Source organism: Hordeum vulgare, chromosome 2H, assembly GCF_904849725.1.
Source record: "Hordeum vulgare subsp. vulgare chromosome 2H, MorexV3_pseudomolecules_assembly, whole genome shotgun sequence".
In the NCBI taxonomy this organism is placed as follows: domain Eukaryota; kingdom Viridiplantae; phylum Streptophyta; class Magnoliopsida; order Poales; family Poaceae; genus Hordeum; species Hordeum vulgare.
Window position 1 is genome coordinate 4,369,628 of NC_058519.1, and position 25,826 is coordinate 4,395,453.

General features: G+C 43.1%; 1 protein-coding gene across 1 annotated transcript; it reads left to right on the forward strand.

Moving 5' to 3' along the window:
• The first annotated feature begins 2,777 nt into the window (after positions 1-2,777).
• On the forward strand, positions 2,778-5,941 carry LOC123431511 (laccase-15-like). The gene is made up of 6 exons (XM_045115329.1): positions 2,778-2,913; positions 3,126-3,277; positions 3,494-3,741; positions 3,840-3,959; positions 4,147-5,109; positions 5,520-5,941. The coding sequence occupies exons 1-6, from the start codon at positions 2,818-2,820 to the stop codon at positions 5,678-5,680; spliced, it is 1,740 nt and encodes a 579-aa protein (XP_044971264.1). The 5' UTR covers positions 2,778-2,817; the 3' UTR covers positions 5,681-5,941.
• Positions 5,942-25,826: the final 19,885 nt, after the last annotated feature.

Here is a 25,826-nt window from a genome sequence, read left to right on the forward strand (position 1 = left end):
TAGGGCTCGGGTGCCAGCCTGGAGGAGTCAAAGGCGCCGGTAGAGACGGCGCGACGGGCCAGGCGACGTGAAACAACTTGGGAGGACGCGTCGCCTTGCGCGCCTGGTTCTGTGCCTCGAGCTACCAAATGGAGCGGACCTCCGCGAAGGAGGGGTAGGGGCGCAGCATAGGGATGAAGGCGACCTGCTTCTGAACTGCTCCCCGAGGCCAACGAGGAGAGCGTTGATGAGAGTCCGATCATCAATGTGATCACAAGCTCACGAAGTTCGTCGCCGATTGCCTTGCTGCGTTGGCAATAGAAGGTGACCGGATAATCGCCTTGGATGCTGGTGCGGAGCTCGATATGTAACGCGTTCACACGCGCATGAGAGTTGTCCTGGAAGAGCTGCTGAAGAGAGGCCCATAGTTCGGCGGCGGTGGCATCGTCGTTGGAGACGAGGTTGAAGAGCTAGGTGAAGACTCGAGTATATATTCAATGGATGATGGTGAGATCATCCTTGATCCAGCGAGGGTCGGTCAGCCGCAGGGGTGATTAATCGACTGCGTAGTGGCGTGAGGTCGTGTGGCCCGCTGCCTAAGTCCTTGTGTATATATATATATATATATATATATATATATATATATATATATATATATATATGTATATATATATATATATATATGTAACCTTCTTTGATTAACGAAAAGAGGCCGTTAGGGCTGAGCAAAATATATCACATGTGTTATTCATCAGGAGAAAAGGCAAAGCGAGCTTTTTCCTTGGTGAAATGTGTATGTAGATTTTTTCACCTTGTGTGTGTATTAATGAGACAAGAAGAGAGAGAATTGGGTGAGGCAACCACGAGGAAGAAGAAGAAGCAACGCCGCGATGAGGCGGCACCAACAATATCACGGCCCGCTAGCACGCGCTCGTCGGAACGTCTCACCCCACGTGCAGGATACTGCGACCCCAGGCCTCAGCTTTGTCGCGTGTCGACCCTGCTGTCCACGTCGCGCTCTGCCGAGACTCCGCCGCCCACCGCCACCACCATTTTCGGTCCCGCTGTCGGAAGGTATCCTACAACCGTCACCTCTAGTCATCAACGCCAACGAATGCATGGCTCTGGCCAGCCTGATAGGAAAGGAAAGAGGGATCGGCAGTGGAGAGGGAAAGAGGGATCAGAGCCAAAGAGGGAAAGGGGATCTAGAGAGGAGAGGACAGAGCAAGAAGAACATAAGAGATGGACTAATATGACTTGTGGATGCATATTGTCAGTGAGAGAGCAACAGATGAACCTGGCTGGGATCGTTTCTATTTCAAGTGCGCAAACATGTATAGGGTTAGAATAGACCGGGATCAAATAGGTTAAGGTGTTAACTATAGAGATTTAAAGATGAGGGTTCATTTACGTTTTTCTTCATAAAGTTAGGGTTTATTTTAGACTTTACTTACAATGAAGTGGGTGATGACGAGGAGGGGAAGGAGTCAGGAGAGATGCACTGAGGCCTGTGTTAATGCATCGCCTTTTATCACGTTGTTATAAAAGCATTAATAATCTAAGATACAACCTTGATAACTCATTGATTTTTATGAGTTATATATATCTACATTTAATAATTTAAATTAATGCATGCATATGATTGGATTAGAATCATTTTTTGTCTATAATCATGTGTAAGGGTTATATGCTAGCTAAGATACAACTACATTCTTTTTTTTCATTAACTACTATGATATGTCAACAAAATGATTATGATGCCGCATTAAAAAAATAACGTTGGCCCTGTTTGGATCCCAGTGCTAGAGCTAGTTGGAGCTAAACTAACCCTCAAAGTATTCAAACATATGTGCTAGTTTGGGTTAGATGGAAACTAACCCACCAAAAAAACTATCCCTGAGAAGAGGTGTTAATTGGAGCTAGTTGGGGTATACCAGTAAAAAAAATCCCCATCCTCCCGCATCTAATCTTATCCTTTCCCATCCTCCCGCATCCACCGCTCTAGCCCCAGCCGGCCGCTGCCGCGCTCGCCCCAGCCGGCCACTGCTCGCCCGCTCGCCCCAGCCATCCTCGCTCACCCGTTCGGCCCCGCCGGCCGCGCTCGCCACCGCCTGCCGCCGCGCCCCCGCCACCGCCTGCCGACGCCGCCCCCGCCACCGCCTGCCGACGCCGCCCCCATCCTCCTCCAACCCCCCCACCAGCCCGCGGCAGCCACCGCCGGCCACGCTCGCGACAGCCACCGCCGGCCCTGTTCTTCGGCATCCGCATGGCCAGAAGATGAACCTTTTGTTGAAGATATCAACATGAACGCCTTTCGTGATGAGTTAGCTCATGCTCATGGAATGTAATTTTATTTTGTTAAGCCTGATTGATGACTTGTATGTTTAAGTGGGACGCCTTATTTGTATGGAATATTTGATTTGCAAAGATGATTTTAATATCATTTATGAGTGGAAGGAGGCCACACAAGAGCCGGCCACAACAAATCCTGGTTAAAAGAGTCAAATGATTAAAAAAGTATATTTGTTGTCAAACTAACTCTATCATCCAAACACCATCAAAGGCTAGAGTTAGTTTAGAGTTAGGAACCTTTAGCCAGACTAGTGTATCCAAACAGAGCCATTGGTACAGCCTGAGGAAGCAGCAGGGAATCACTAGCTAGGTGAAGAAGACGATAAGGTGGGCGGTTCCAGAACAACACGTGAATGGCGAGGGAACGGCATGAGCAACGCGTGGGATCAACTGGCCCACCTCGCGCTAAACGCTATATATAAAGCATACATACATCCGTGTCTACCAAGCATCCATCCTAGAACTGAAGCTACTAGCTCTTGAGCGATGGCATCCATGGCGGTCGTGGTCGCGTTGTTCGTCGCTGCGGCCTTAGCAGCGGCCGGACACGGGGACGCGGCGCTCGTCGAGCACACCTTTGTTGTAAGCCCTAGCATGCCTAGCTCCTTGGTCCCTTCTTTCAGTACGCACTGTTGTACTCTCTTCGTTTTAAAAATTTTATCTTAGATTTTGTCTAAATATTAATGTATCTAATCATGTTTTAGTATTTAGATACATCTATTTTTAGACAAACTTAAAATAAGAATTTTAAGACGGAGTAAGTAGTAATAATCGATCGGTTTGCTGGAATGTAGGTGAGCCAGGTTAAACTAAACCGGTTGTGCAACGACACGCTGGTGACTGTGGTGAACGGGCAATTCCCAGGTCCAACGATAGAGCTTAACGAAGGAGACTCGGTAGCTGTTCATGTCATCAACAAGTCCCCACATGGAATAACAATTCACTGGTAAGTATGTAAACTAATATAAGAGTTTAGATTACTAAACTAGTGTTCTAAATATTTTTATATTAGTTTACTAGTTCTAAATACTTTTATATTAGTTTACGGATGGAGTATAGCATAATAATATTATTATATTATCTAAAAGATACATACATATCTGGTCCACCTATATATATAGAGAGAAGACACAATCAAAGATTTTCGTTCATACATATGCAGGCATGGAGTGAAGATGCAACTGAACTGCTGGGCAGATGGAGCGGCGATGATAACCCAATGCCCCATCCAGCCAAACAAGAACTTCACCTACCGATTCGACGTCGTCGGCCAGGAAGGCACGCTGTGGTGGCACGCTCACGTTGGCAGTCTCCGGGCAAGCGTCCATGGCGCCTTGATCATCCGGCCAAGATCCGGGGCTAGCTCATACCCGTTTGACAAGCCTGACAAGGAGATCCCAATCGTTATAGGTTTGAAACATATATACGTCACCAATGCTCGATTCCAATAATCCTGCCTGCTGAATTAACGGGTTCTTAGAGGTTTTGCGGTTTCTGATTAATTGCAGGCGAATGGTGGGAGATGGACCTTGGTCACCTAGAAAAGAATCTTAGGAACGGTTACATGTTTGATCTGCCTAGGGCTGCTACCATCAATGGAAAGCCTGGAGATCTGTACAACTGCTCTGGTAATTACAACAGTGATTAGATGTGTGATTAAACATACAACTTGTATGGTGCATAATTACTTGTATCCTGGAGTACATAATTTCGAGCATGTCTAGCTACTTTTAATTACTTGTATGTATGGTGCATTTCAACCAAGCTTTTCGGACACTCCCAAATTTATAAAACTATACAACTTGGATTTTACAGGGACCGTCAAAGACAACAACGTTGTGAACGTGGAGCATGGCAAGTCATATTTGTTACGGATAGTGAACGCTGGGCTTGAGTCAGAGTATTACTTGAAGATCGCCGGGCACAAGTTCACGGTGGTAGCTGCCGATGCCAACTATGTCAAGCCGTACACCACAGACGTCATCGCGATTGCGCCGGGCGAGACCATCGACGCTTTGCTTGTCGCGGACGCACATCCTGCTGGCAGATACTACATGGTGGTCAAGGCCAACCAGCCCCCCAAGCCTGCGATTCAGTTCCCGCTCATTATCTCAAGAGGGGTAGTGCAATACAGTGAGTGTCCAGGAAAAGAAGAACATGATACTACTTCATCAATAATGGTGCCTGAAATGCCGGACCGGCACGACTCAGACACTTCCTTCTACTTCCATGGCAACTTGACAAGCCTGCAGCCTCACCCGCTGTTGCGCCCGGTGCCGGCCAACGTCCATGAGCACCTCTTCTACGCCCTTGACTCGGGCAACCTCTGTCCACATGGCGAATCATCCTGCATAAATCATTTGGGACCCATGATTAATAATGTCTCCTTCCGGCTGCCCGCAACGACACCATTGCTCCAGGCGCACTACCACGGTAACATGAGCAGCATTAGCACGCTGCGGGAGCTACCTGACAGGGCACCCAGGATGTTTAACTTCACCAAAATGCGCAAGCCGACGTCCAGAGCGACGTCGGTGAGAAGGCTGCGGTACAATGCCACGGTGGAGATCGTGTTCCAGAGCCCGGTGCTAGCGGACACATACGCTAACCCCATGCACCTCCATGGCCAGGACATGTTCGTCCTCGCGCAGGGGCTCGGGCGATACGACGCCGAGAAAGACGTCGCGACGTACAACCTGGTGGATCCGCCGGTGAGGAACACCGTCCTAGTTCCGCTATTCGGGTGGGCCGTCGTCCGATTTGTCACCAAAAATCCAGGTACTACTTAAACTCTTTTCTTACTATTAATCCATCGTGTGCATCTGTACGTCATTAGTACGTAGTTGTTTCCTATTTTCTTCGTTTTTATTTACTCTGCAAATTCTTCGTTTTTATTTACTCTGTATATTACTAGCTTTAGTCAAAGCGAAGCTTAATTTGTAAACTTTAACAAAGTTTCTTTATAGACAAAAATATTAACACATACAATAAGAAATCAATATCGTTAGATTCATTATTGAATGTACTTTCACATAATATGAATTTGTTATGATAAATATTTATATTATTTTCTATACATAGACTTGGTCAAATTTTACAAAGTTTGATTTAAGTCAACTCTAATACGCGGAGTAAACAGAAACGGTCAAAATCTGACTTAATCTGGCTTATCTATGTGGAATGAACAGGTGTGTGGTTCCTGCACTGTCATTTTGAGAACCACTCGTCAGGAGGCATGGCGGTAGCATTCGTGGTAGAGAACGGTCCAACTTTGGATTCGACTCTTCCTCCCCCTCCTGAAGATCTTCCAAGCTGCTACAACTACAATAGTAGAGTGGCATATGAATAGCGGAAATACGTTCTTGTTTCGAGATTTTCGTATTTCTACAGTTGTTTGAATAAAGCCTAGGCTGGGTTGCCTTGTTTAGACCAAGATTTTTAAGCTTCGAAATTGAGTATTGTTTAATCGCTGAGTGTATGATATAATGGACCTCTACCATGCATGAAAGGAAATGTATTACTAGTACAAGCTGGAGTAAATAAAACCCGCTCTTTATCGGGATAAAGATGCATGGAATATTTATTGGCTGCAAATGCCAGTTCCTTGTTCCATTGAGCCGTCCAGGCACGGTCCTGAGATTTTGGGGATCCGGGGCAAAAACTGAATTTGGGCTCTCAATGTTGATAGTGTCAAAAAAATTTGAGGAGAAATACCTTTTCTAAAATCGCGTTGCAGAGATAGAGGGGTATCTGACCCAAGAGTGCATCTTCTTCTGCAAGAATTATATGGGCAAAGAAGACTCTGTTGTTGGTTTGCCCGTCAACCAGAACCATGGGAGGCTTGTAGGAGAAGGCCACAAGAATGGCCGGGATAGATTGTCAAAAACAATTGAGGGAAATACCTTCTCTAAAAACAATTGTTTTTGATAGTGTCAAAAACAATTGAGGAGAAATATCTTCTCTAAAATGACGTTGCCGAGATAGATTTTTAGGCAAGATACTCCAGATTGCTATAGGGACCACAAGCACACATATATCTCAATCGATTCCTGAAAAAAAAGTATCCCAATTGATCCCTAGCTTTTTTTTAACTCTACCAATCGATCCCTATTTTTTTAACTCTATCAATTGATCCCTAGCTAATTCCATAAACTCGCTACTTCCCAAGATAAAACAGTAAATCGCCACTTTTGTTTTTAGTAACTCCCGCTGCTTTAATTCGTGTTGAAGCCTCCAGCAAAGCCTGAAAGAAGATGCGGCCCGCCACCACTTATGGCTGCTCATAGTGGAGAGTAACATATAGTAGTATCATGCATATGTTATTATTGTATGATACTACCTTCATAGTGCATAGTAACATAAATTAGTATGATAGATGATCTCATTTATTGACATGCATGACACATAATAGCATAGCATTTAACATGTTACGGTATCTACCTATGTTACTCTAATCCTCTCTTTCTTTTTTAATTACTTGCCACATGACCATGTTTGCTAGTCCCAAGACTATGTTACTAGCTATGATACCCCCACTATGGCCAGCCTAACCAATTCTAGGAAAGAAAGGCCTAAGGCCCAGCTCGCTAAAGAAAACGTCTCGGTCTTCTTGTTCGTGAACACAGTGACAACATGCTCTTACAGTGGCGGACGGTAGTTTTTTTTTGCGAGGGTAAAGAGTGTTTTATTGCAAGTTCATAGAGTTACAGTCCAGAGGCCTCAAATCCTCAATACAAGGTGGAACAGAGCGAAGCCAAACAATAGTGGTTCGCTCAGATCGGCTATAGTTTGCCAAACGATCGGCGACTCCATTCTGAAGACGGTTAAGTTTGTGAGGAACAAACTCCCTCCTACCAGTTAAGTGCTTAATCTCCAAGACTAATTGGCCATACGCTGGCTCCGCAAAGCATCCGTGGACAGGAAGGATAAAGCTTCACAGGAATCCAATTGTAACACCACCGGAGAGTTTGATTGTTGAATGGCCAGGGCCATACCTTGCATCATCGCGTGAAGTTCCGCCTCCAGCGGATCATTGCAATGGAAGATGTATCAGTATGGCGCAAATAAGATCACACCCTTGCTATTCCTCAGGACCATCCCAGCCGCCGCGGTGCCATCCTCCGGCTGGTACGAACCGTCGACGGACAATGCCACTGCTACCTCTTGAGCTTGCGTTGGTCTTTCCTTTCAAGAGGAAAGGGTGATTCAGCACAGTAGCAGTAAGTATTTCCCTCAGTTTTGAGAACCAATGTATCAATCCAGTAGAAGAATCAAGCCAAGTGTCCAGAGTACCTGCACAAACACAAACAAGCTTCCACCCAACTCTATAAAGGGGTTGTCAATCCCTTCAAGAGTGATTGCAAAGTGAGATCTGAAGGCGGAAAGTGCAACGAAGTAAAAGTGTAAGGCTGAAAATATGGTGTGAAGTAGACCCGGGGGCCATAGTGTTCACTAGAGGCTTCTCTCAAAATAGCAAATATTACGGTGGGTGAACATATAGGCATCACGTCCCAGACAAGTAGACCGATACTGGCTGCATCTACTACTATTACTTCACACATCGACCGCTATCCAGCATGCATCTAGTGTATTGAGTTCATGACGAACAGAGTAACGCCTTAAGCAAGATGACATGATGTAGAGGGATAAACTCAAACCAATGATGTAAACCCCTTCTTTTTACCCTTGATGGCAACAACATGATGCGTGTGTCGCTACCCCTTCTGTCACTGGGTGAGGTCACCGCACGGTATGAACCCAAAACCAATCACTTATCCCATTGCAAGAATCATGGATCAAATTGGCCAAACAAAACCCACAACTCGAAGAGAATTAAAAGCATATGAAATCATGCATATAAGATATCAGAAGAAACTCAAATAAGATTCATAGATAATCTGATCACAAATCCAAAATTCATCGGATCTCGACAAACACACCGCAAAAGAAGATTACATCGGATAGATCTCCATGAAGATCATGGAGAACTTTTTATTGAAGATCCAAGAGAGAGAAGAAGCCATCTAGCTACTATCTATGGACCCTAAGGTCTATAGTGAACTACTCACGCATCATCGGAAAGTCCATGGTGTTGATGAAGAAGCCCTCCGTATCCGAATCCCCCCTCCGGCAGGGCACCAGAACCTGCCCCAGATGGGATCTTGCGGAGACAGAAGCTTGCGGCGGCGGAAAAGTATTTTCGTGGATCTCTCGTGCAATTTTGGATTTTTCGGGAATTTATAGGCGGAAGAGGTAGGGCAGACGAGCCACAGGGGGGCCACAAGCCTGCTAGGCGCGACCCTCCTTGGCCGCGCATAGGGGGCTTGTGGCCTCCCCTGGTGGCATTTGCCTTGGTTCTCACGTCCCCTGCGTATCTTATGTTCCGGAAAAAATCTTTTCGGAAGTTTTATTCCGTTTGGACACCGTTTAAAATTCTCCTCTGAAAAGGGTCAAAATCACGGAAAAACAGGAACTAGCACTTGGCACTGAGTTAATAAGTTAGTCCCAAAAAAGATATAAAAGGCATAGAAAACATCCAAAGTTTGACAAGATAATAGCATGGAACCATCAAAAATTATAGATACGTTGGAGACGTATCAAGCATCCCCAAGCTTAACTCCTGCTCGTCCTCGAGTAGGGAAGTGATAAAGACTGAATTTTTGATGTGGAATGCTACCTAGCATAGTTTTCCTTTGTAACTTCTTTCATGTGACATGAATGTTCAGATCCGTAGAATTCAAAACAATAGTTTGCCATTGACATGAAAATAATAATACTTCAAGCAAACTATCAAGGTAATCATGAACTTTCGAAATAACAAGGCCAAAGAAAGTTATCCCTACAAAATCATATAGTCTGGCTATGCTCCATCATCCCCACACAACTAATTTAAATCATGCACAACCCCGGTATTGGCCAAGTAACTATTTTTGCACTCTTACTTTCTCAAACCTTTTTCAACTCTCACGCAATACATGAGCGTGAGCCATGGATATAGCACTATAGGTGGAATATAGTGTGGTGGAGGTTGTGAGACAAAAAGGAGGAGATGGTCACATCGACTCGGCGTATCAAAGGGCTATGGAGATGCCCACTAATAGATATCAATGTGAATGAGTAGGGATTGCCATACAAAGGATGCACTAGAGCTATAAGTACGTGAATGCTCAAAACGAGAACTAGTGGGTGTGCATCCAACTTGCTCGCTCACAAAGACCTAGGGCAATTTTTAGGAAGCCCATCATTGGAATATACAAGCCAAGTTATATAATGAAGATTCCCACTAATATATGGTGGTGAAAAAACAAGAGGCTCTCAATCATGAAGAACATGGTGCTATTACGAAGCAAAAGTGTGGAAAGAGATAGTAGCATTGTCCCTTCTCTCTTTTTCTCTCTTTTTTTTGTTTGGGCTCTTTGGCCTCTTTCCATATCTCTCCTTTTTTGTGGGCAACTTTGGCCTTTTTTTTTATTTCCTCACATGAGACAATGATCTAATAATGATGATCATCACACTTTTATTTACTCACAGCTCAAAGCTTAGAACGATGATGACTCTATAGGACATGCCTCTGGCAGTGTGCCGGGATGTGCAACGATCTAGCCTGGCGTATGATGTTGAAACATCTCGCTAGCTATCTTACGATCATGCAATGAGAATATGAGAGTGACGGCACAAGTCATGAGACGGAACGGTGGGAGTAGCATGGCAATATATCTTGGAATGGCTATGAAAATGCCATAGTAGGTAGGTATGGTGGCTGTTTTAAGGAAGGCATATGGTGGGTTTATGCACCGGAGAAAATTGCACGGCACTAGAGAGGCTAGCAATGGTGGAAGGTGAAAGTGCATCTATACCATGGACTCACATTAATCATGAAGAACTCACATACTTATTGCGAAAGTTTTTATTAGTAATCGAAACAAAGTGCTAAACGCATACTCCTAGGGGAATGGTTGGTAGGTGTTAACCATCACGCGATCCCGACCGCAACACAAAGGATGACAATCAATAGATAAATTATGCTCCGACTTCCTAACATAGCGGTTCACCATACGTGCATGTTACGGGAATCACTATATTCAACACAAGTATTTCTAGATTCACAACACCCTACTAACATAACTCTTAATATTACCGAATCCACGTCTCAAAACTAATTGAGAGGAATCAAACTTCTCTTTCTAATCAATCCACATGAAGATGGAAGTTTTATTGTATCCTCTTTGGCTACCTATCACCTTTTGGACTACTTTCATAGCACAAGCCAACTACCAAGTTACACACCGCCGTGCTCTAGAAGATCTAAGTGAAGCACAAAGAGCAAAATTGTCTAGCTCAAAAGATATAAGTGAAGCACAATGAGTATTCTAGCAAATTCACGATGAGTTCATGTCTCTCTCAAAAGGTGTGCAGCAAGGATGATTGTGACACAACAAAAATAAAATACTCCTACGATACAAGACGCTCCAAGCAAAACATATATCATGTGGTGAATAAAAATATAGCTCCAAGTAATGTTACCAATGGATTGAAGACGAAAGAGGGGATGCCTTCCCGGGGCATCCCCAAGCTTAGGCTATTTGGTGCCTTGAATTTGGCTTGGGATGTCTTGGGCATCCCCAAGCTTGAGCTCTTTCCACTCTTTATCCCTTTGTCCATGAGAACATCACCCAAAACTTGAAAACTTCACAACACAAAACTTAAACAGAAATTCGTGATATCATTAGCACAAGAAAACAAACTACCACCTCTTAAGGTACTGTAGAAATCTTGATTTCTATTTATATTGATGTTAGATTACTGTATTCTCACCTTTCCATGTCTAGTACCCCCGATACTATCCATAGTTTCATCAAAACAAGCAACCAACACAACAAAAATAGAATCTGTCAAAAACAGACCAGTCTGTAGCAATATGTATACTTCATATACTTCTTGTACCTTAAACATTCTGAAAAATTATGACAGATAGGGCAAAAGGCATATCAACCAGAAGCAAAAAGAATCAACTCAAAATCTCTTTCTGAATAAAAATGAAAAATAAGTTTGTGAGCGAAAAGTTTCTGTATTTTTCCAGCAGGATCAAACAACCAACACCAAACTAGTCATAAAGGTTTTGCTTGGCTCAAACACAAAAAGGAACACAAAAGACACAATCATAACAGAATTATGATGGTGTGGACGCAACAAAATAGAAATAAAAAGATAAATTCATTGGGTTGCCTCCCAACAAGCGATATTGTTTAACGCCCTTAGCTAGGCATAAGGTGATGGAATCACGTATCGTCGTCTTTGGTACTCAAACCATAAGTAGACCTCATCATGGATTCATAAGGCAATCTTATTTTCTTTCTACGAAAATGCTCCATGCCCTTCTTTAAAGGAAATTGAAACCTAATATTCCCTTCCTTCATATCGATGATAGCACCAATAGTCCTTAGGAAAGGTCTACCAAGAATGACAGGGCATGTAGGATTGCAATCAATATCAAGCACAATGAAATCCACAGGTACATAGTTCCTATTTGCAATAATAAGAACATCATTGATCCTTCCCATGGGTTTCTTGACAGTAGAATCAGCGAGATGCAAATTAAGAGAGCACTCCTCAATCTCATTAAAGCCTAGAACATCACATAAAGACTTTGGAATCGCGGAAACACTAGCACCCAAATCACACAAAACATTGCATTCATAGTTTTTGATTTTGATTTTGATAGTAGGTTCCCACTCATCATGAAGCTTTCTAGGAATAGAAACTTCCAACTCAAATTTCTCTTCAAGAGATTTTATCATAGCATCGACGATATGATCGGTAAAGGCCTTGATTTGGCTATAAGCGTGTGGAGAGTTTAGCATGGATTGCATCAAGGAAATGCATTCAATCGAAGAACAACTATCATAATTGAATTCTTTGAAATCCAAAGTAGTAGTTTCATTACTACTCAAAGTTTTGATATCTTCTACTCCACTTTCAATGCTTTTAGCATCAAGATAGATGGACTCCGAATCATTGGGGCGTTTTTCAACCAAAGTGGATTCATATCCAGCCCCATCATCATTAGGTTTGACACTAGAAAACAAGGATTGAATGGGATTCACACCAAGAACTTTAAGATCTTCGTGATTCTTATCACGAGAACACGCCTTTTTAAGCCACTCATGTCTAGCACGAATTTGGGCGGTTCTTTCTTTGCTCTCATTCATGGAAACACGCATAGCTTTCAAAGTTTTATCCATATTGATCTTGGGAGGGGCACATCTAACTTTCAAAGCATCAATATCAATAGACATTCTATCAACGTTCCTAGCCAAATCATCAATTTTGAGTAGTTTTTCCTCTATGGACGCTTTGAAAATCTTTTGCGAGTTGATAAACTCTTTGATATTACTCTCTAGATAAGAGGGTAATTTATTGTAATTTCCAAGAGTATTGTTGTAGGAGTTGCCAAAGTTATTAGAGGGGTTACTAGGAAAAGGCCTGGGAACATAGTTTCCTCTAAAAGCATTGTTGTTGCCAAAATTATTCCTACCAAAAAAATAACGTCCAAGCTCGCATTGCTACTCTCAATCAAGGAAGACAAGGGCATATCATTAGGATCTAAAGGAGCACCTTTACTAGCAACCAATTTCATTAACTCATCCATCTTAGCACTCAACGAGTTAATTTCTTCTATAGCGTGTACCTTTTTACTAGTAGGTGACCTTTCAGTGTGCCATCGAGAATAGTTTGTCATGATATTGTCTAGCAGTTTTGTGGCTTCTCCTGAGGCGGAGTCCAATATATTTCTAGAAGCGAAATCCAAACCAGCGTAGAAGATTTGTATAATCATCCAAAGACTCAAGCCATGAGCGAGACAATTTCTAATCATCAATTTCATTCTCTCCCAAGATTGTGCAACATGTTCATGATCAAGTTGCTTACAATTCATGATATCATTACGAAGAGAGATAATCTTAGCCGGCGGAAAATACTTGGATATATAAGCATCTTTGCACTTGTTCCAAGAATCAATACTAATTTTGGGCAAAGATGAAAACCAAGTTTTTGCTCGATCTCGCAACGAGAACGGAAAAAGCTTCAATTTAATCACATCATTATCCACATCTTTCTTCCTTTGCATATCGCAAAGCTCAATGAAGATATTTAGATGAGATGCGGCATCTTCACTAGGAAAGCCGGAGAATTGCTCTTTCAGAACAAGATTCAGCAAAGCAGCATTGATTTCGTATGATTCCGCACTAGTGGCGGGAGCAATCGGAGTACTAATCAAATCATTATTGTTAGTATTCGATAAGTCACAAAGTTTGGTGTTTTCAGTCATGGTGACTTCAGCAAGCAAACAAGCACACAAGCAAACAGAAAGCAAGTGAGAGAAAAGGGCGAACGGAAAATGAAAATATTTTTGTAAATTTTTGTTTTTCAAAAGTGGGGAGAAAACGAGAGGCAAAAACGTAAATGCAAGAGATGAGTTTGCGACACTTACTTGGATGAGCTTCACCTAGAATAATCCCCGGTTCCAGAAATTGACACGTTGACGGGAGACTATTCTTGATTTGATCCTCCCCGGCAACGGCGTCATAAATCCTTCTAGCTACCTCTTGAGCTTGCGTTGGTTTTTCCCTTGAAGAGGAAAGGGTGATGCACCACAGTAGCAGTAAGTATTTCCCTTAGTTTTGAGAACCAAGGTATCAATCCAGTAGGAGAATCAAGCCAAGTGTCCAAAGTACCTGCGGAAACACAAACAAGCTTGCACCCAACGCTATAAAGGGGTTGTCAATCCCTTCAAGATTGATTGCAAAGTGAGATGTGAAGGCGGAACGTGCAACGAAGTAAAAGTGTAAGGCTGAAAATATGGTGTGAAGTAGACCCGGGGGCCATAGTGTTCACTAAAGGCTTCTCTCAAAATAGCAAATATTACGGTGGGTGAACAAATTACTATCGAGCAATTGATAGAACCGCGCAAAGTCATGACGATATCTAAGGCAATGATCATACATATAAGCATCACGTCTGAGACAAGTAGAAGATTACATCAGATAGATCTCCATGAAGATCATGGAGAACTTTGTATTGAAGATCCAAGAGAGAGAAGAAGCCATCTAGCTACTAGCTATGGACCCTAAGGTTTACGGTGAACTACTCACGCATCATCGGAGAGGCCATGGTGTTGATGAAGAAGCCCTCTGTATCCAAATCCCCCCTCCGGCAGGGCACCAGAACGTGCCCCAGATGGGATCTTGCGGAGACAGAAGCTTGCGACGGCGGAAAAGTATTTTCGTGGCTCTCTCGCGCAGTTTTGGATTTTTCTGGAATATATAGGCGGAAGAGGTAGGGCAGACGAGCCACAGGGGGGCCACAAGCCTGCTAGGCGCGGGCCCCTGGCCGCGCCTAGGGGTTTGTGGCCTCCCCTGGTGGCCTCTGCCTTGGTTCTCACGTCCCCTTCGTATCTTCTATTCCGGAAAAAATCTTTTCGGAAGTTTTATTCCGTTTGGACACCGTTTAAAATTCTCCTGTGAAAAGGGTCAAAACACGGAAAAAACAGGAACTGGCACTTGGTAATGAGTTAATAAGTTAGTCCCAAAAAAGATATAAAAGGCATACAAAACATCCAAAGTTTGACAAGATAATTGCATGGAACCATCAAAAATTATAGATACGTTGGAAACGTATCAGCCACCGTACCCTGCGTCGGAGCCGCCCAAGGTAGAGCAGGCGTAGTAACCTTTTTGTGCGGCTCCGCCAAGGGCACCGAAGGCATTTTTCCTTTAATAATTTCCTCCACTTGGAATTTCCCCCCAAGGTTGATTGATTTGTAGTAACTGTCCAGGAACACAACCGTAGCAAGCACGGGTGGGCCTTCCTTGCCATGATATATGTCATTACGTATCTCACATATGTGCCAAATCATCATAATAACCATATCTCTAACCACCATTGAGCAGGAGCTTCGAAGAAGCATCAACCATTCCTTCCCGTTATCGATGAGGAGATAATCGTTAGGAAGCGTCCATCTCTTGCGCATGTTGATCCACAAGATCCTTGCCTGAGTGCAAGCAACCAGGGCATGAAAGGTACTACCCTCCTCCACACCACAAAGAGGACACAACGACCATGTGGCCAAATGCCTATAGTTCTTGCACTGTTGAGTCGCTAGCGTACCAGTAATCACTCTCCAAGCTGTAATCTTCATCTTCTGAGGCACGTTGTCCGAACAAACTTGGTTCCATAATTACCGGTTCCCCTCCGGGTTTGAGCTGGAAGAACCATTTGCAAAGGCCACATTGTGATCACATGTGGCTAGCATTATACGCACTCTTCATCGAGAATACTCCACACTTCTTCGAGAACCAGGACAAGAAATCATCGCGCTGACGGGGCAATGTCCTAATTTTTAATATGTGCTCCACCTCCATAGGCTAAAAGAATTTTTGGAGGCAGTCCACCGGCCAAGCACCGTTTTCATCAATGAAATCAACCACCCGGTTCAGGCGGCAATTGCCTTTCGGAGAGATAGGGCAAAACGACGAGGGACGGAGGATCCACGGATCCCTCCAAGTGTGGATATCAGCACCGTTTCCGACCCTCCAAATGACACCTTTCTTGAGCAGATCAAGACCATGCAATATACCCTTCCAGACTGAAGAGCCATTGCGTGAGAATACTATGTCCAACAAATGTCCACAAGGGTAGTACTTTTCCTTTAGTAGACGAGCACAAAGACTCTCCTGTGTTTCCAACAATCTCCATGCTTGTTTAGCTAACATGGCTTGGTTATAATCCCTCATGTCCCAAAACCCCATGCCACCCATGGATTTAGGGAGTCTCAGTTTGTCCCAACTCATCCAGGCCATTTTTTCTTCCCGTTCTCCTCTCCCCACCAATATTAACGTATCATACGAGTCAATTCATCACAGACCGAGGCAGGGAGCTTGAAAACACTCATAACATAAGCAGGAAGGGCTGGAGCAACAACTTTAATGAGATACTCCTTATTACTAAGGAAACATATTGCTCGTCTCAATCTATGAGCTTCTTATGTAGACGCTCCTGGATGGTTTCAAAGTTTCCCTTGTGAATTCTTCCTTCAAGGACAGGAAGGCCCAATTACTTGGGCTCAAAAACTTCTTGTGTGATCTCCAAAACAGGTTTAACCTCCTGAACCACGCTTGGCAAGGTTATGTTATGGAGGGACAGATAGCCGAGGACTTTATTGCTTGTAAGGATAGCTATGATGTTGATAAATTATTGCGCAAGTGGAAAGAAAAATCTTTGAACGCTAGGATGAAATACGACCCGAAGTTTGCTACTTCGCATATCTTTGTGACCGATAAGGATTATGAATTCTCTGTCGACCCTGAGTTAATCACTCTTGTCGAATCTGATCCTTTTCATGGTTATGAGTCTCAAATGGTTGTAGCCCATCTTACCAAACTGCACGATATATCCACCCTATTCATGAGTGAGGAAAAGATCCGCCACTACTATATCCTTAAGTTGTTTCCTTTCTCGCAAAAGGGTGATGCTAAGACTTGGTTCACTTCTCTTGCTAGTGGTTGTGTGCGTAGCCCCCAGGATATGATCTACTACTTATCTGAGAAATATTTCCCTGCCCATAAGAAGCAAGCTGCCTTGCAGGAAATATACAACTTTGCGCAAGTTGAAGAAGAGAGTCTCCCACAAGCTTGGGGAGGCTTGTCTAGTGATACGTCCATTTTGCATCATGTTTTCATGTTGATATTTATCGCTTCTTGGGCTGTTATTTCACTTCACGGTACAATAATTATGCCTTTTCTCTCTTATTTTGCAAGGTTTACATGAAGAGGGAGAATGCCTGCAGCTGGAATTCTGGCCTAAAAGAGGAGCAAAGTTGAGATACCTATTCTGCGCAACTCCAAACGCCGTAAAATCAACGAGGATTTTTTTCCGGATTTATAAAAAATATTGGGCCGAAGAAGCGCCAGAGGGGCGCCAGTAGGTGGCCACAAGCCTTCTTGGCGCGGCCACCCCCCTCGCTTGTGGGCAGCCTGCTGGCCCACTGGCCCCCCTCTTCTGCTATATGAAGGGTTTCGTCCAGAAAAAAAATCAAGGAGGAGCTTTTTCGTGGATTCTTTGCCGCCACGAGGCGGAACTTGAGCAGAACCAATCTAGAGCTCCAGCAGGACGATCTTGCCGGGAAAACTTCCCTCCCGGAGGGGGAAATCATCGCCATCATCATCACCAACACTCCTCTCATCGGAGGGGACTCGTCCCCATCAACATCTTCATCAGCACCATCTCATCTCCAAACCCTAGTTCATCACTTGTAACCAATCTCCGTCTCGCGACTCCGATTGGTACTTGTAAGGTTGCTAGTAGTGTTAATTACTTCTTGTAGTTGATGCTAGTTGGATTACTTGGTGGAAGAGTTTATGTTCAGATCCTTGATGCTACTCATTACCTCTCTGGTCATGAATATGATTATGCTTTGTGAGTAGTTACTTTTGTTCCTAAGGACATGTGATAAGTCATGCTAATAGTAGTCATGTGAATTTGGTATTCGTTCGGTATTTTGATGTGTTGTATGTTGTTTTTCCTCTAGTGGTGTTATGTGAACGTAGACTACATAACACTTCACCATTATTTGGGCCTAGAGGAAGGCATTGGGAAGTAGTAAGTAGATGATGGGTTGCTAGAGTGCCAGAAGCTTAAACCCTAGTTTATGTGTTGCTTCATAAGGGGCTGATTTGGATCCACTAGTTTAATGCTATGATTAGACTTTGTCTTAATTCTTCTTTCGTAGTTGCGGATGCTTGCGAGAGGGGTTAATCATAAGTGGGATGCTTGTCCAAGTAAGGGCAGTACCCAAGCGCCGGTCCACCCACATATCAAACTATCAAAGTAACAAATGCGAATCATATGAACATGATGAAACTAGCATGACATAAATTCCCGTGTGTCCTCGGGAGCGTTTTTCCTCCTATAAGACTTTGTCCAGGCTTGTCCCTTGCTAAAAAGGGAATGGGACACTTTGCTGCACCATTGCTACTTTTGTTACTTGTTGCTCGCTACGAATCATCTCACCACACAATCACTTATTACCGATAATTTTAGTGTTTGCAGATATTTCCTTGCTAAAAACCACTTGTCAGATCCTTCTGCTCCTCGTTGGGTTCGACACTCTTACTTATCGAAAGGACTACGATTGATCCCCTATACTTGTGGGTCATCAAGACTATTTTCTGGCGCCGTTGCCGGGGAGTGAAGCGCCTTTGGTAAGTGGAACTTGGTAAGGAAACATTCATATAGTGTGCTGAAATTTATTGTCACTTGTCACTAGGATACTAATCCTTTGAGGGGCTTGTTAGGGGTATCATCACCTCAAATGGAAGCACAAATAGTTGCTCCTCAACCTGCTGCACCTACTGAAAATATTTGCTTTGAATTTCCTTCGGGTATGCTTGAGAAACTGCTGGCTAATCCTTTTACAGGAGATGGAAGATCACATCCAGACTTGCATCTAATCTATGTAGATGAAGTTTGTGGTTTATTTAAGCTTGCAGGTTTGCCCGAGGATGAGGTCAAGAAGAAGGTATTTCCTTTATCTTTGAAGGATAAGGCGTTGACATGGTATAGGCTATGTGATGATACTGGATCATGGGAGTAAAATCGGTTGAAATTGGAATTTCATCAAAAGTTTTATCCTATGCATTTAGTACATCGTGATCGGAATTATATTGATAATGTTTGGCCTCGTGACAGAGAAAGCATCGCTCAAGCTTGGGGGAGGCTTAAATCAATGCTATATTCATGCCCCAATCATGAGCTCTCGAGAGAAATTATCATTCAGAACTTCTATGCTCGGCTTTCTCATGATGATCGCGCCATGCTTGACACTTCTTGTACCGATTCTTTTATGAAGAGAGATATTGACTTCAAATGGAATTTATTCGAGAGAATTAAACGCAACTCTGAAGATTGGGAGCTGGAAGAAGGTAAGGAGTCAGGTATGAATTTCAAGTTTGATTGCGTTAAATCCTTTGTTGAAACAAATACTTTTCGTGATTTTAGCGCTAAGTATGGACTTGACTGTGAGATAGTAGCTTCATTGTGTGAATCATTTGTTGCTCATCCTCCTTTAGAAGTCAATGTAGTTAAACCCACTCCAGTTGAAGAGAAAGTCATTGCCTATAATGATCCTATTGTTCCTAGTGCTTACATTGAGAAACACCTTTCCCTATTAGGATAAAGGATCATTCTAAAGCTTCAACTGTGATACGTAGAGGCTACATTAGAACACCTACACCCCCTGAGAAAATTAGAGTTGAACCTAGCATTGCTATTATCAAAGATCTTCTGTCCGACGATGTTGAGGGACACAATATTCACTTGTGTGAAGATGCTGCTACAATTGCTAAACCTCATGCTAGAGAAAAACATAGGCATGTTGTTGGCATGCCTGTTGTTTCTGTTAAGATAGGAGATCATTTTTATCATGGCTTATGTGACGTGGGTGCTATTGTTAGTGCAATACCTCAATCCTTATATGATGAAATCGAAGACGAGATTGCACCTGTTGAGATAGAGCCTATTCATGTCACTATTCACCTTGTCAATAGAGATATTATCTGCCGTGTGGGAATTGTTATGGATGTTGAAGTCTTGTGTGGTAAAAGAAGTATCCTGCTGATTTCCTCGTTCTTGCTACCGCACAAGATAGCTTTTGTCCCATCATATTTGGTAGACCTTTTCTCAATACCGTCAATGCTCATATTGACTGTGAGAAGCAAACTATCACTGTTGGCTTTGAAGCTGTGTCACATCAGTTTAATTTCTCCAAGTTTGGTAGACAACCTCATGAAAATGAGTTGCCTAGTAAGGATGAAACTATTGCCTTAGCTTCTATTGTCATGCCTCCTACTGATCCCATAGAGCAATACTTGCTTGAGCATGAAAATGATATGCATATGGGTGAAAGGGATGAGATAGATAGAGTTGTCTTAGAACAATATCCTATTCTTAAGAATAACTTGCCTGTTGAACTGCTTGGGGATCCACCCCCACCAAAGGGTGATCCTGTGTTCAAGGTTAAACAGTTGCCTGATACTCTTAAGTATGCTTATCTTGATGAAAAAGAGATATATCCTGTTATTATTAGTGCTAGCCTCTCAGAGCATGAAGAAAAGAAGTTACTAAAAACTCTGAGGAAGCACCGTGCTACTATTGGATATACTCTTGATGATCTTAAGGGCATTAGTCCCACTCTATGCCAGCACAAGATTAAAATTGATCCTGATGTCAATACAGTTGCTGATCATCAAAGGATATTAAATCCTAAGATGAAAGAAGTAGTGAGAAAAGAAATAGTAAAGCTCCTGGAAGCAGGTATTATCTATCCTGTAGCTCACAGCGATTGCGTGAGTCTGGTGCATTGCGTCCCTAAGAAGGGAGGTATTACCGTTGTCCCTAATGATAAGGATGAGTTGATCCCACACAGGATTATTACTGGCTATAGGATGGTGATCGATTTTAGGAAATTGAATAAGGCCACTACGAAAGATCATTACCCTCTGCCTTTTATCGACCAAATGCTAGAAAGGCTGTCTAAACACACACACTTCTGCTTTCTAGACGGTTATTCTGGTTTCTCCCAAATACTAGTTGCACAATCTGATCAGGAGAAAACCACTTTCACCTGCCCTTTCGGTACGTTTGCTTATAGATGTATGCCTTTTGGCTTATGTAATGCACCTGCCACTTTTCAAAGATGTATGATGGCTATATTGTGTGACTTTTGTGAAAAGATTGTTGAGGTTTTCATGGATGACTTCTCCGTTTACGGGTCTTCTTTTGATGATTGCCTCAGCAAACCTTGATCAAGTCTTGCAGAGATGTAAAGACACCAATCTTGTCTTGAATTGGGAGAAGTGTCACTTTATGGTTAATGAAGGCATCGTCTTGGGACATAAAATTTCTGAAAGAGGTATTGAAGTCGATAAGGCTAAGGTTGATGCAATCGAGAAAATGCCATACCCCACAGATATCAAAGGTATAAGAAGTTTCCTTGGTCATGTTGTTTTCTATAGAAGGTTCATTAAAGACTTCTCTAAGATTTCTAGGCCTCTTACCAATCTCTTGCAAAAGGATATTCCTTTTGTCTTTGATGATGATTGTGAGGAAGACTTCGAAATACTTAAGAGGGCTTTGATAACTGCACCTATTGTTCAACCACCTGATTGGAACTTGCCTTTTGAGATCATGTGTGATGCTAGTGATTATGTTGTTGGTGCTTGATCTGCGCAATCTCTGGCGTTAGCTAGACGAATGCTTATGACAATGAACCTTCTCCTGCAACAACACCAGAAGAATGCTGATAGCACTCCTCGGTAATGAAACTAGAAGAATGTTGTTGATGGCCCACAAGCGCGTGGGTTCGCAATAGTTTTGAGGGTAGAGTATTCGACCCAATTTGTTGATAAGCCAGTCAGGAGGTGAGAGTATACTCTCAAGTATTAGTAGCTGAATTTGTCGGATTCAACCACACCTGAAAGTTTAGTAACTGCAAGCACAATAGTAACAGCAATGTAACGAGTAACGGCAGTGTAACGAGCAATAGCAGCGGCAAGGAACAACAGTAGTGACAACAGTAGCAAGTAGCAAAAGTAGCAAGCGACAGTAGTAGCAGCAGCAAAGCAAGACAAGTAACAACAGTAGCAACAGTAGTAGCAGCAACAGAGCAAGACAAGTAACAACAGTAGCAACAGTAGTAGCAGCAGAGCAAGACAAGTAACAGCAGCAGTAGGACAAACTCATAGGCAATGGGTCGGTGATTTGTTTGGATGATATTCATCATGCAACAACTATAACACGGAGAGATATGTGGCTAGCTCCCGTTCGTCAATGTGATGTAGGCATGCATTCGTGTGTCGTCATACGTGCTTAGGGAAAAGAACTTGCATGACATCTATTGTCCATCCCTCCCGTGGCAGCGGGGTCCAAAAGGAAACTATGGGATATTAAGGTTCTCCTTTTAATAAAGAACCTGACCAACGCATTAGCACTTGGTGAACACATGAACTCCTCAAACTATGGTCGTCACCGGGAGTGCTTCCGGTTATTGTCACTCCGGGGTTGCCGGATCATAACAAATAGTAGGTAACTACTCACCGGGAGTGGTTCCGGTTATTGTCACTCCGGGGTTGCCGGATCATAACAAATAGTAGGTAACTACAACTTGCAAGATCGGATCTAAAACACACATATATTGGTGACAACATAATAATTTCAGATCTGAAATCATGGCACTCGGGCCCTAGTGACAAGCATTAAGCATGGCAAACTAGTAGCAACATCAAATCTGAGAACATAGTGGATACTAGGGATCAGTCCCCATCAAAACTAACTCGATTACATGATAGATCTCATCCTACTCATCACCGCCCAGCGAGCCTACGAATAGATTACTCACGAACGACGAAGAGCTTCATGGAATTGGAGAGGGAAGAAGGTTGATGATGACGATGGCGACGATTTCCCCTCTCTGGAGCCCAAGACGGACTCCAGATCTGCCCTCGAGATGAAGAACAGGTGGTGGCGGCGCCTCCGTATCGAAAACGCGACTAAAACTTCTTTTTTTATTTTTTTTGGGACGAAAGGCAACTTATAGAGCTGGAGTTGGGGGCGGCAGGTGCCTGTGGGCCCCACAAGCCTGCCCACCGCAACCAGGGGGGTGGTGGCAGAGCAGGGGCTTGTGGCCCACTGGCCCACCCCCTGAGGTGGAACTTGGCGCAGATATTTTTGATATTTTCCAAAACTGCTCCGCGTAAATTTTCAAGACGTTTGGAGAACTTTGATTTCTGCACAAAAATAACACCAAGGCAATTCTGCTGAAAACAACGTCAGTCCAGGTTAGTTCCATTCAAATCATGCAAATTAGAGTCCAAAACAAGGGCAAAAGAGTTTGGAAAAGTAGATACGATGGAGACATATCAACTCCCCCAATCTTAAAACCTTGCTTGTCCTCAAGCAACTCAGTTGACAAACTGAGAGAGAAAGAAAAACTTTGACAAACTCTATTTGATCTTGTTGTTGCAACTATGTCTAACTCATAACCAAAATTTCAGCAAGATCACAAGTTAACCACATAAGCAAATGACACGAAGGTCTCACGGTAAACTAATATGAATGGCATAATCAGCTAACGAGCAAATAATAATGAGTTTCAAGTACCAATACTTCAATCAAAACAAGCATGAAGCAATATGAATAGGTGGTATCTCGCTAGCTCTTTCTGAGACCGCAAAACATAAATGCAGAGCACTTTCAAAGATCAAGGGCTGACTAAACATTGTAATTCATAGCAACGAAGATCCAGTCATAGTCATACTCAATATCAATCAAAAGCAAAGCATAAAAATGACAGAGGCGCTCTTTAATTGGTGCTTATAAAAGAGGAGGATGACTCGACAGGAAAATAAATAGACAGGCCCTTCGCAGAGGGAAGCATTGAATTGTAGAGGTGCCAAAGCTCAAGCTTTGAAAACAAAGATAATAATTTTGGGTGGCATGCTTTCATTGTCAACGCAATGACCAAGAGTTCTCAATATCTTCCATGCTACTCATGCTATAGGCGGTTCCCAAACAGAAAAGTAAAGTTTTAACTCCCCCACCACCAATCAATCACACTCCATGGCTAGCCGAATCCTCGGGTACCGTCCATACTAACATCAATCCGGGGGGGAGTCTTGTTTTATAGTTATGTTTTCGATTTAAGCGTGGAACTGAGCATCCCAAATATCGGCCCCTTTCTCGTGAATGACTGTGAATAAACACATGTCGAGGATAACACTCCTAGAATGGAACATACCAATAGCCCTCTGTCACCACATGAGCGGTTCGGGCATGCAAAACAGATTATTTATTGAAGGTTTAGAGAATGGCACATGCAAATTTACTTGGAACAGCAGGTAGATACCGCAAATAGGTAGGTATGGTGGACTCTCATGGAAAAACTTTTGGGTTTATGGAAGTGGATGCACAAGCAGTATTCCTGCTTAGTACAAGTGAAGGCTAGCAAAAGACTCGGAAGCGACCAACTAGAGAGCGACAACAGTTATCAAGATGCAATGAGTTTGACTAACATTGAATGCAAGCATGAACAGGATATAAATCACCATGAACACGAACATCATAGAGGCTATGTTGATATTGTTTCAACTACATGCATGAACATGCGCCAAGTCAAGCCACTTGAAACATTCAAAGGAGAATACCATCCTATCATACTACATCATAGTCATCTCAAAATCTATGTTGGCATTCAAGACAAACCATTATAAGCTCTCAGATAAATAAGCATGGCATCAGAAACTATGATCTCTAAGTTGTCATTGCAAACATGGTTCTCTCACAACAAAGCTAAATCTGGGTCGACAAGCTAGTCATATTTACAAAAACAAAATAGATAGAGTTCACACCAGCTGGGTCTCAGTCACTTCATCATATATCATCATTGTTGCCTTTCATTTGCACGATCGAACAATGTGAACAATAATAAGCGCATTGGACTAAGCTGAATCTGCAGGCAAACACAAAGGAGAAGACAAAGTAATATGGCTCTTTGAAAGCTAAACAGGTAAGCATGCAAGAACCAATAAACATTGTAACCAATATCTTCTACCTTGACACAAAGAGAAAGAAAACTATTTACATGAGAAAGCTCCCAACAAGCAAAAGAAGAAAGAAAAATCTTTTTGGGTTTTCTCAAAAGCACACAAAACAAGAAAACAAAAAGAAACTAGCATGGATAATACAGTGGCAAAGTGTAAACACCGGCTAACAAAGTGAAAGCATAAGAATGAATAAGTCGGTGAGAACACGTACTCCCCCAAGCTTAGGCTTTTGGCCTAGCTTGGTCTACTCCCATGGATGATCCTGGCGAAACCCAAAGTCATAATGGGTGTTATACGGGAGTGCTGCAGCCACTGCCTGAATAGCTGCCTCACGAAGTCGAGCAGCAGTCGCCTCCCTCTCATACTCCTCTGCCTCTCCTATGGTTATGTAGTATCTTCGTTTAACCTGAAAGTCAAAGAAAGCAGGAGCAGGAAGGGTAATATGGAAAACACGCTGCCGGTTAAATATCAAGCGGTATAGGAGGGATCCATGATCTCTCTCAAGGAACTGGTAGCGTGTTAGAGCGACACGATCAAGGTAGGCTGTACGGAGAGGAGGGTCTTCTGGATGGATGGATACCCGAAGAAAATTTGCTAAGCGTGTAGCATAAACTCCACCAAAGAAATCCCCTCACTGGCATTTTTATTCAGCCTCCTTGCTATAATAGCTCCCATATTGAAGCTCCTGTCACCTGTTACTTCGCTCTTCTGGATACTCAGGTCGGAAGCGCATAGGTGACAATGTGCACCCTTGCCGTTAATGCACCTACTTATGAAGAGGGCAAGGTAGTGCAAGGCAGGGAAATGGATGCTTCCTATGGTGGCTTGCATGATATCTCTGGT

What these genes read in the sequence shown, in the direction of transcription:
- LOC123431511 (XM_045115329.1), top strand. Translation starts at nt 2,818, where the DNA reads ATGGCATCCATGGCGGTCGTGGTCGCGTTGTTCGTCGCTGCGGCCTTA. An exon ending in GGAGATCCCAATCGTTATAG is followed by an intron (nt 3,742 to 3,839) that starts GTTTGAAACATA and finishes GATTAATTGCAG; the next exon opens with GCGAATGGTGGGAGATGGAC. An exon ending in ATTTGTCACCAAAAATCCAG is followed by an intron (nt 5,110 to 5,519) that starts GTACTACTTAAA and finishes TGGAATGAACAG; the next exon opens with GTGTGTGGTTCCTGCACTGT.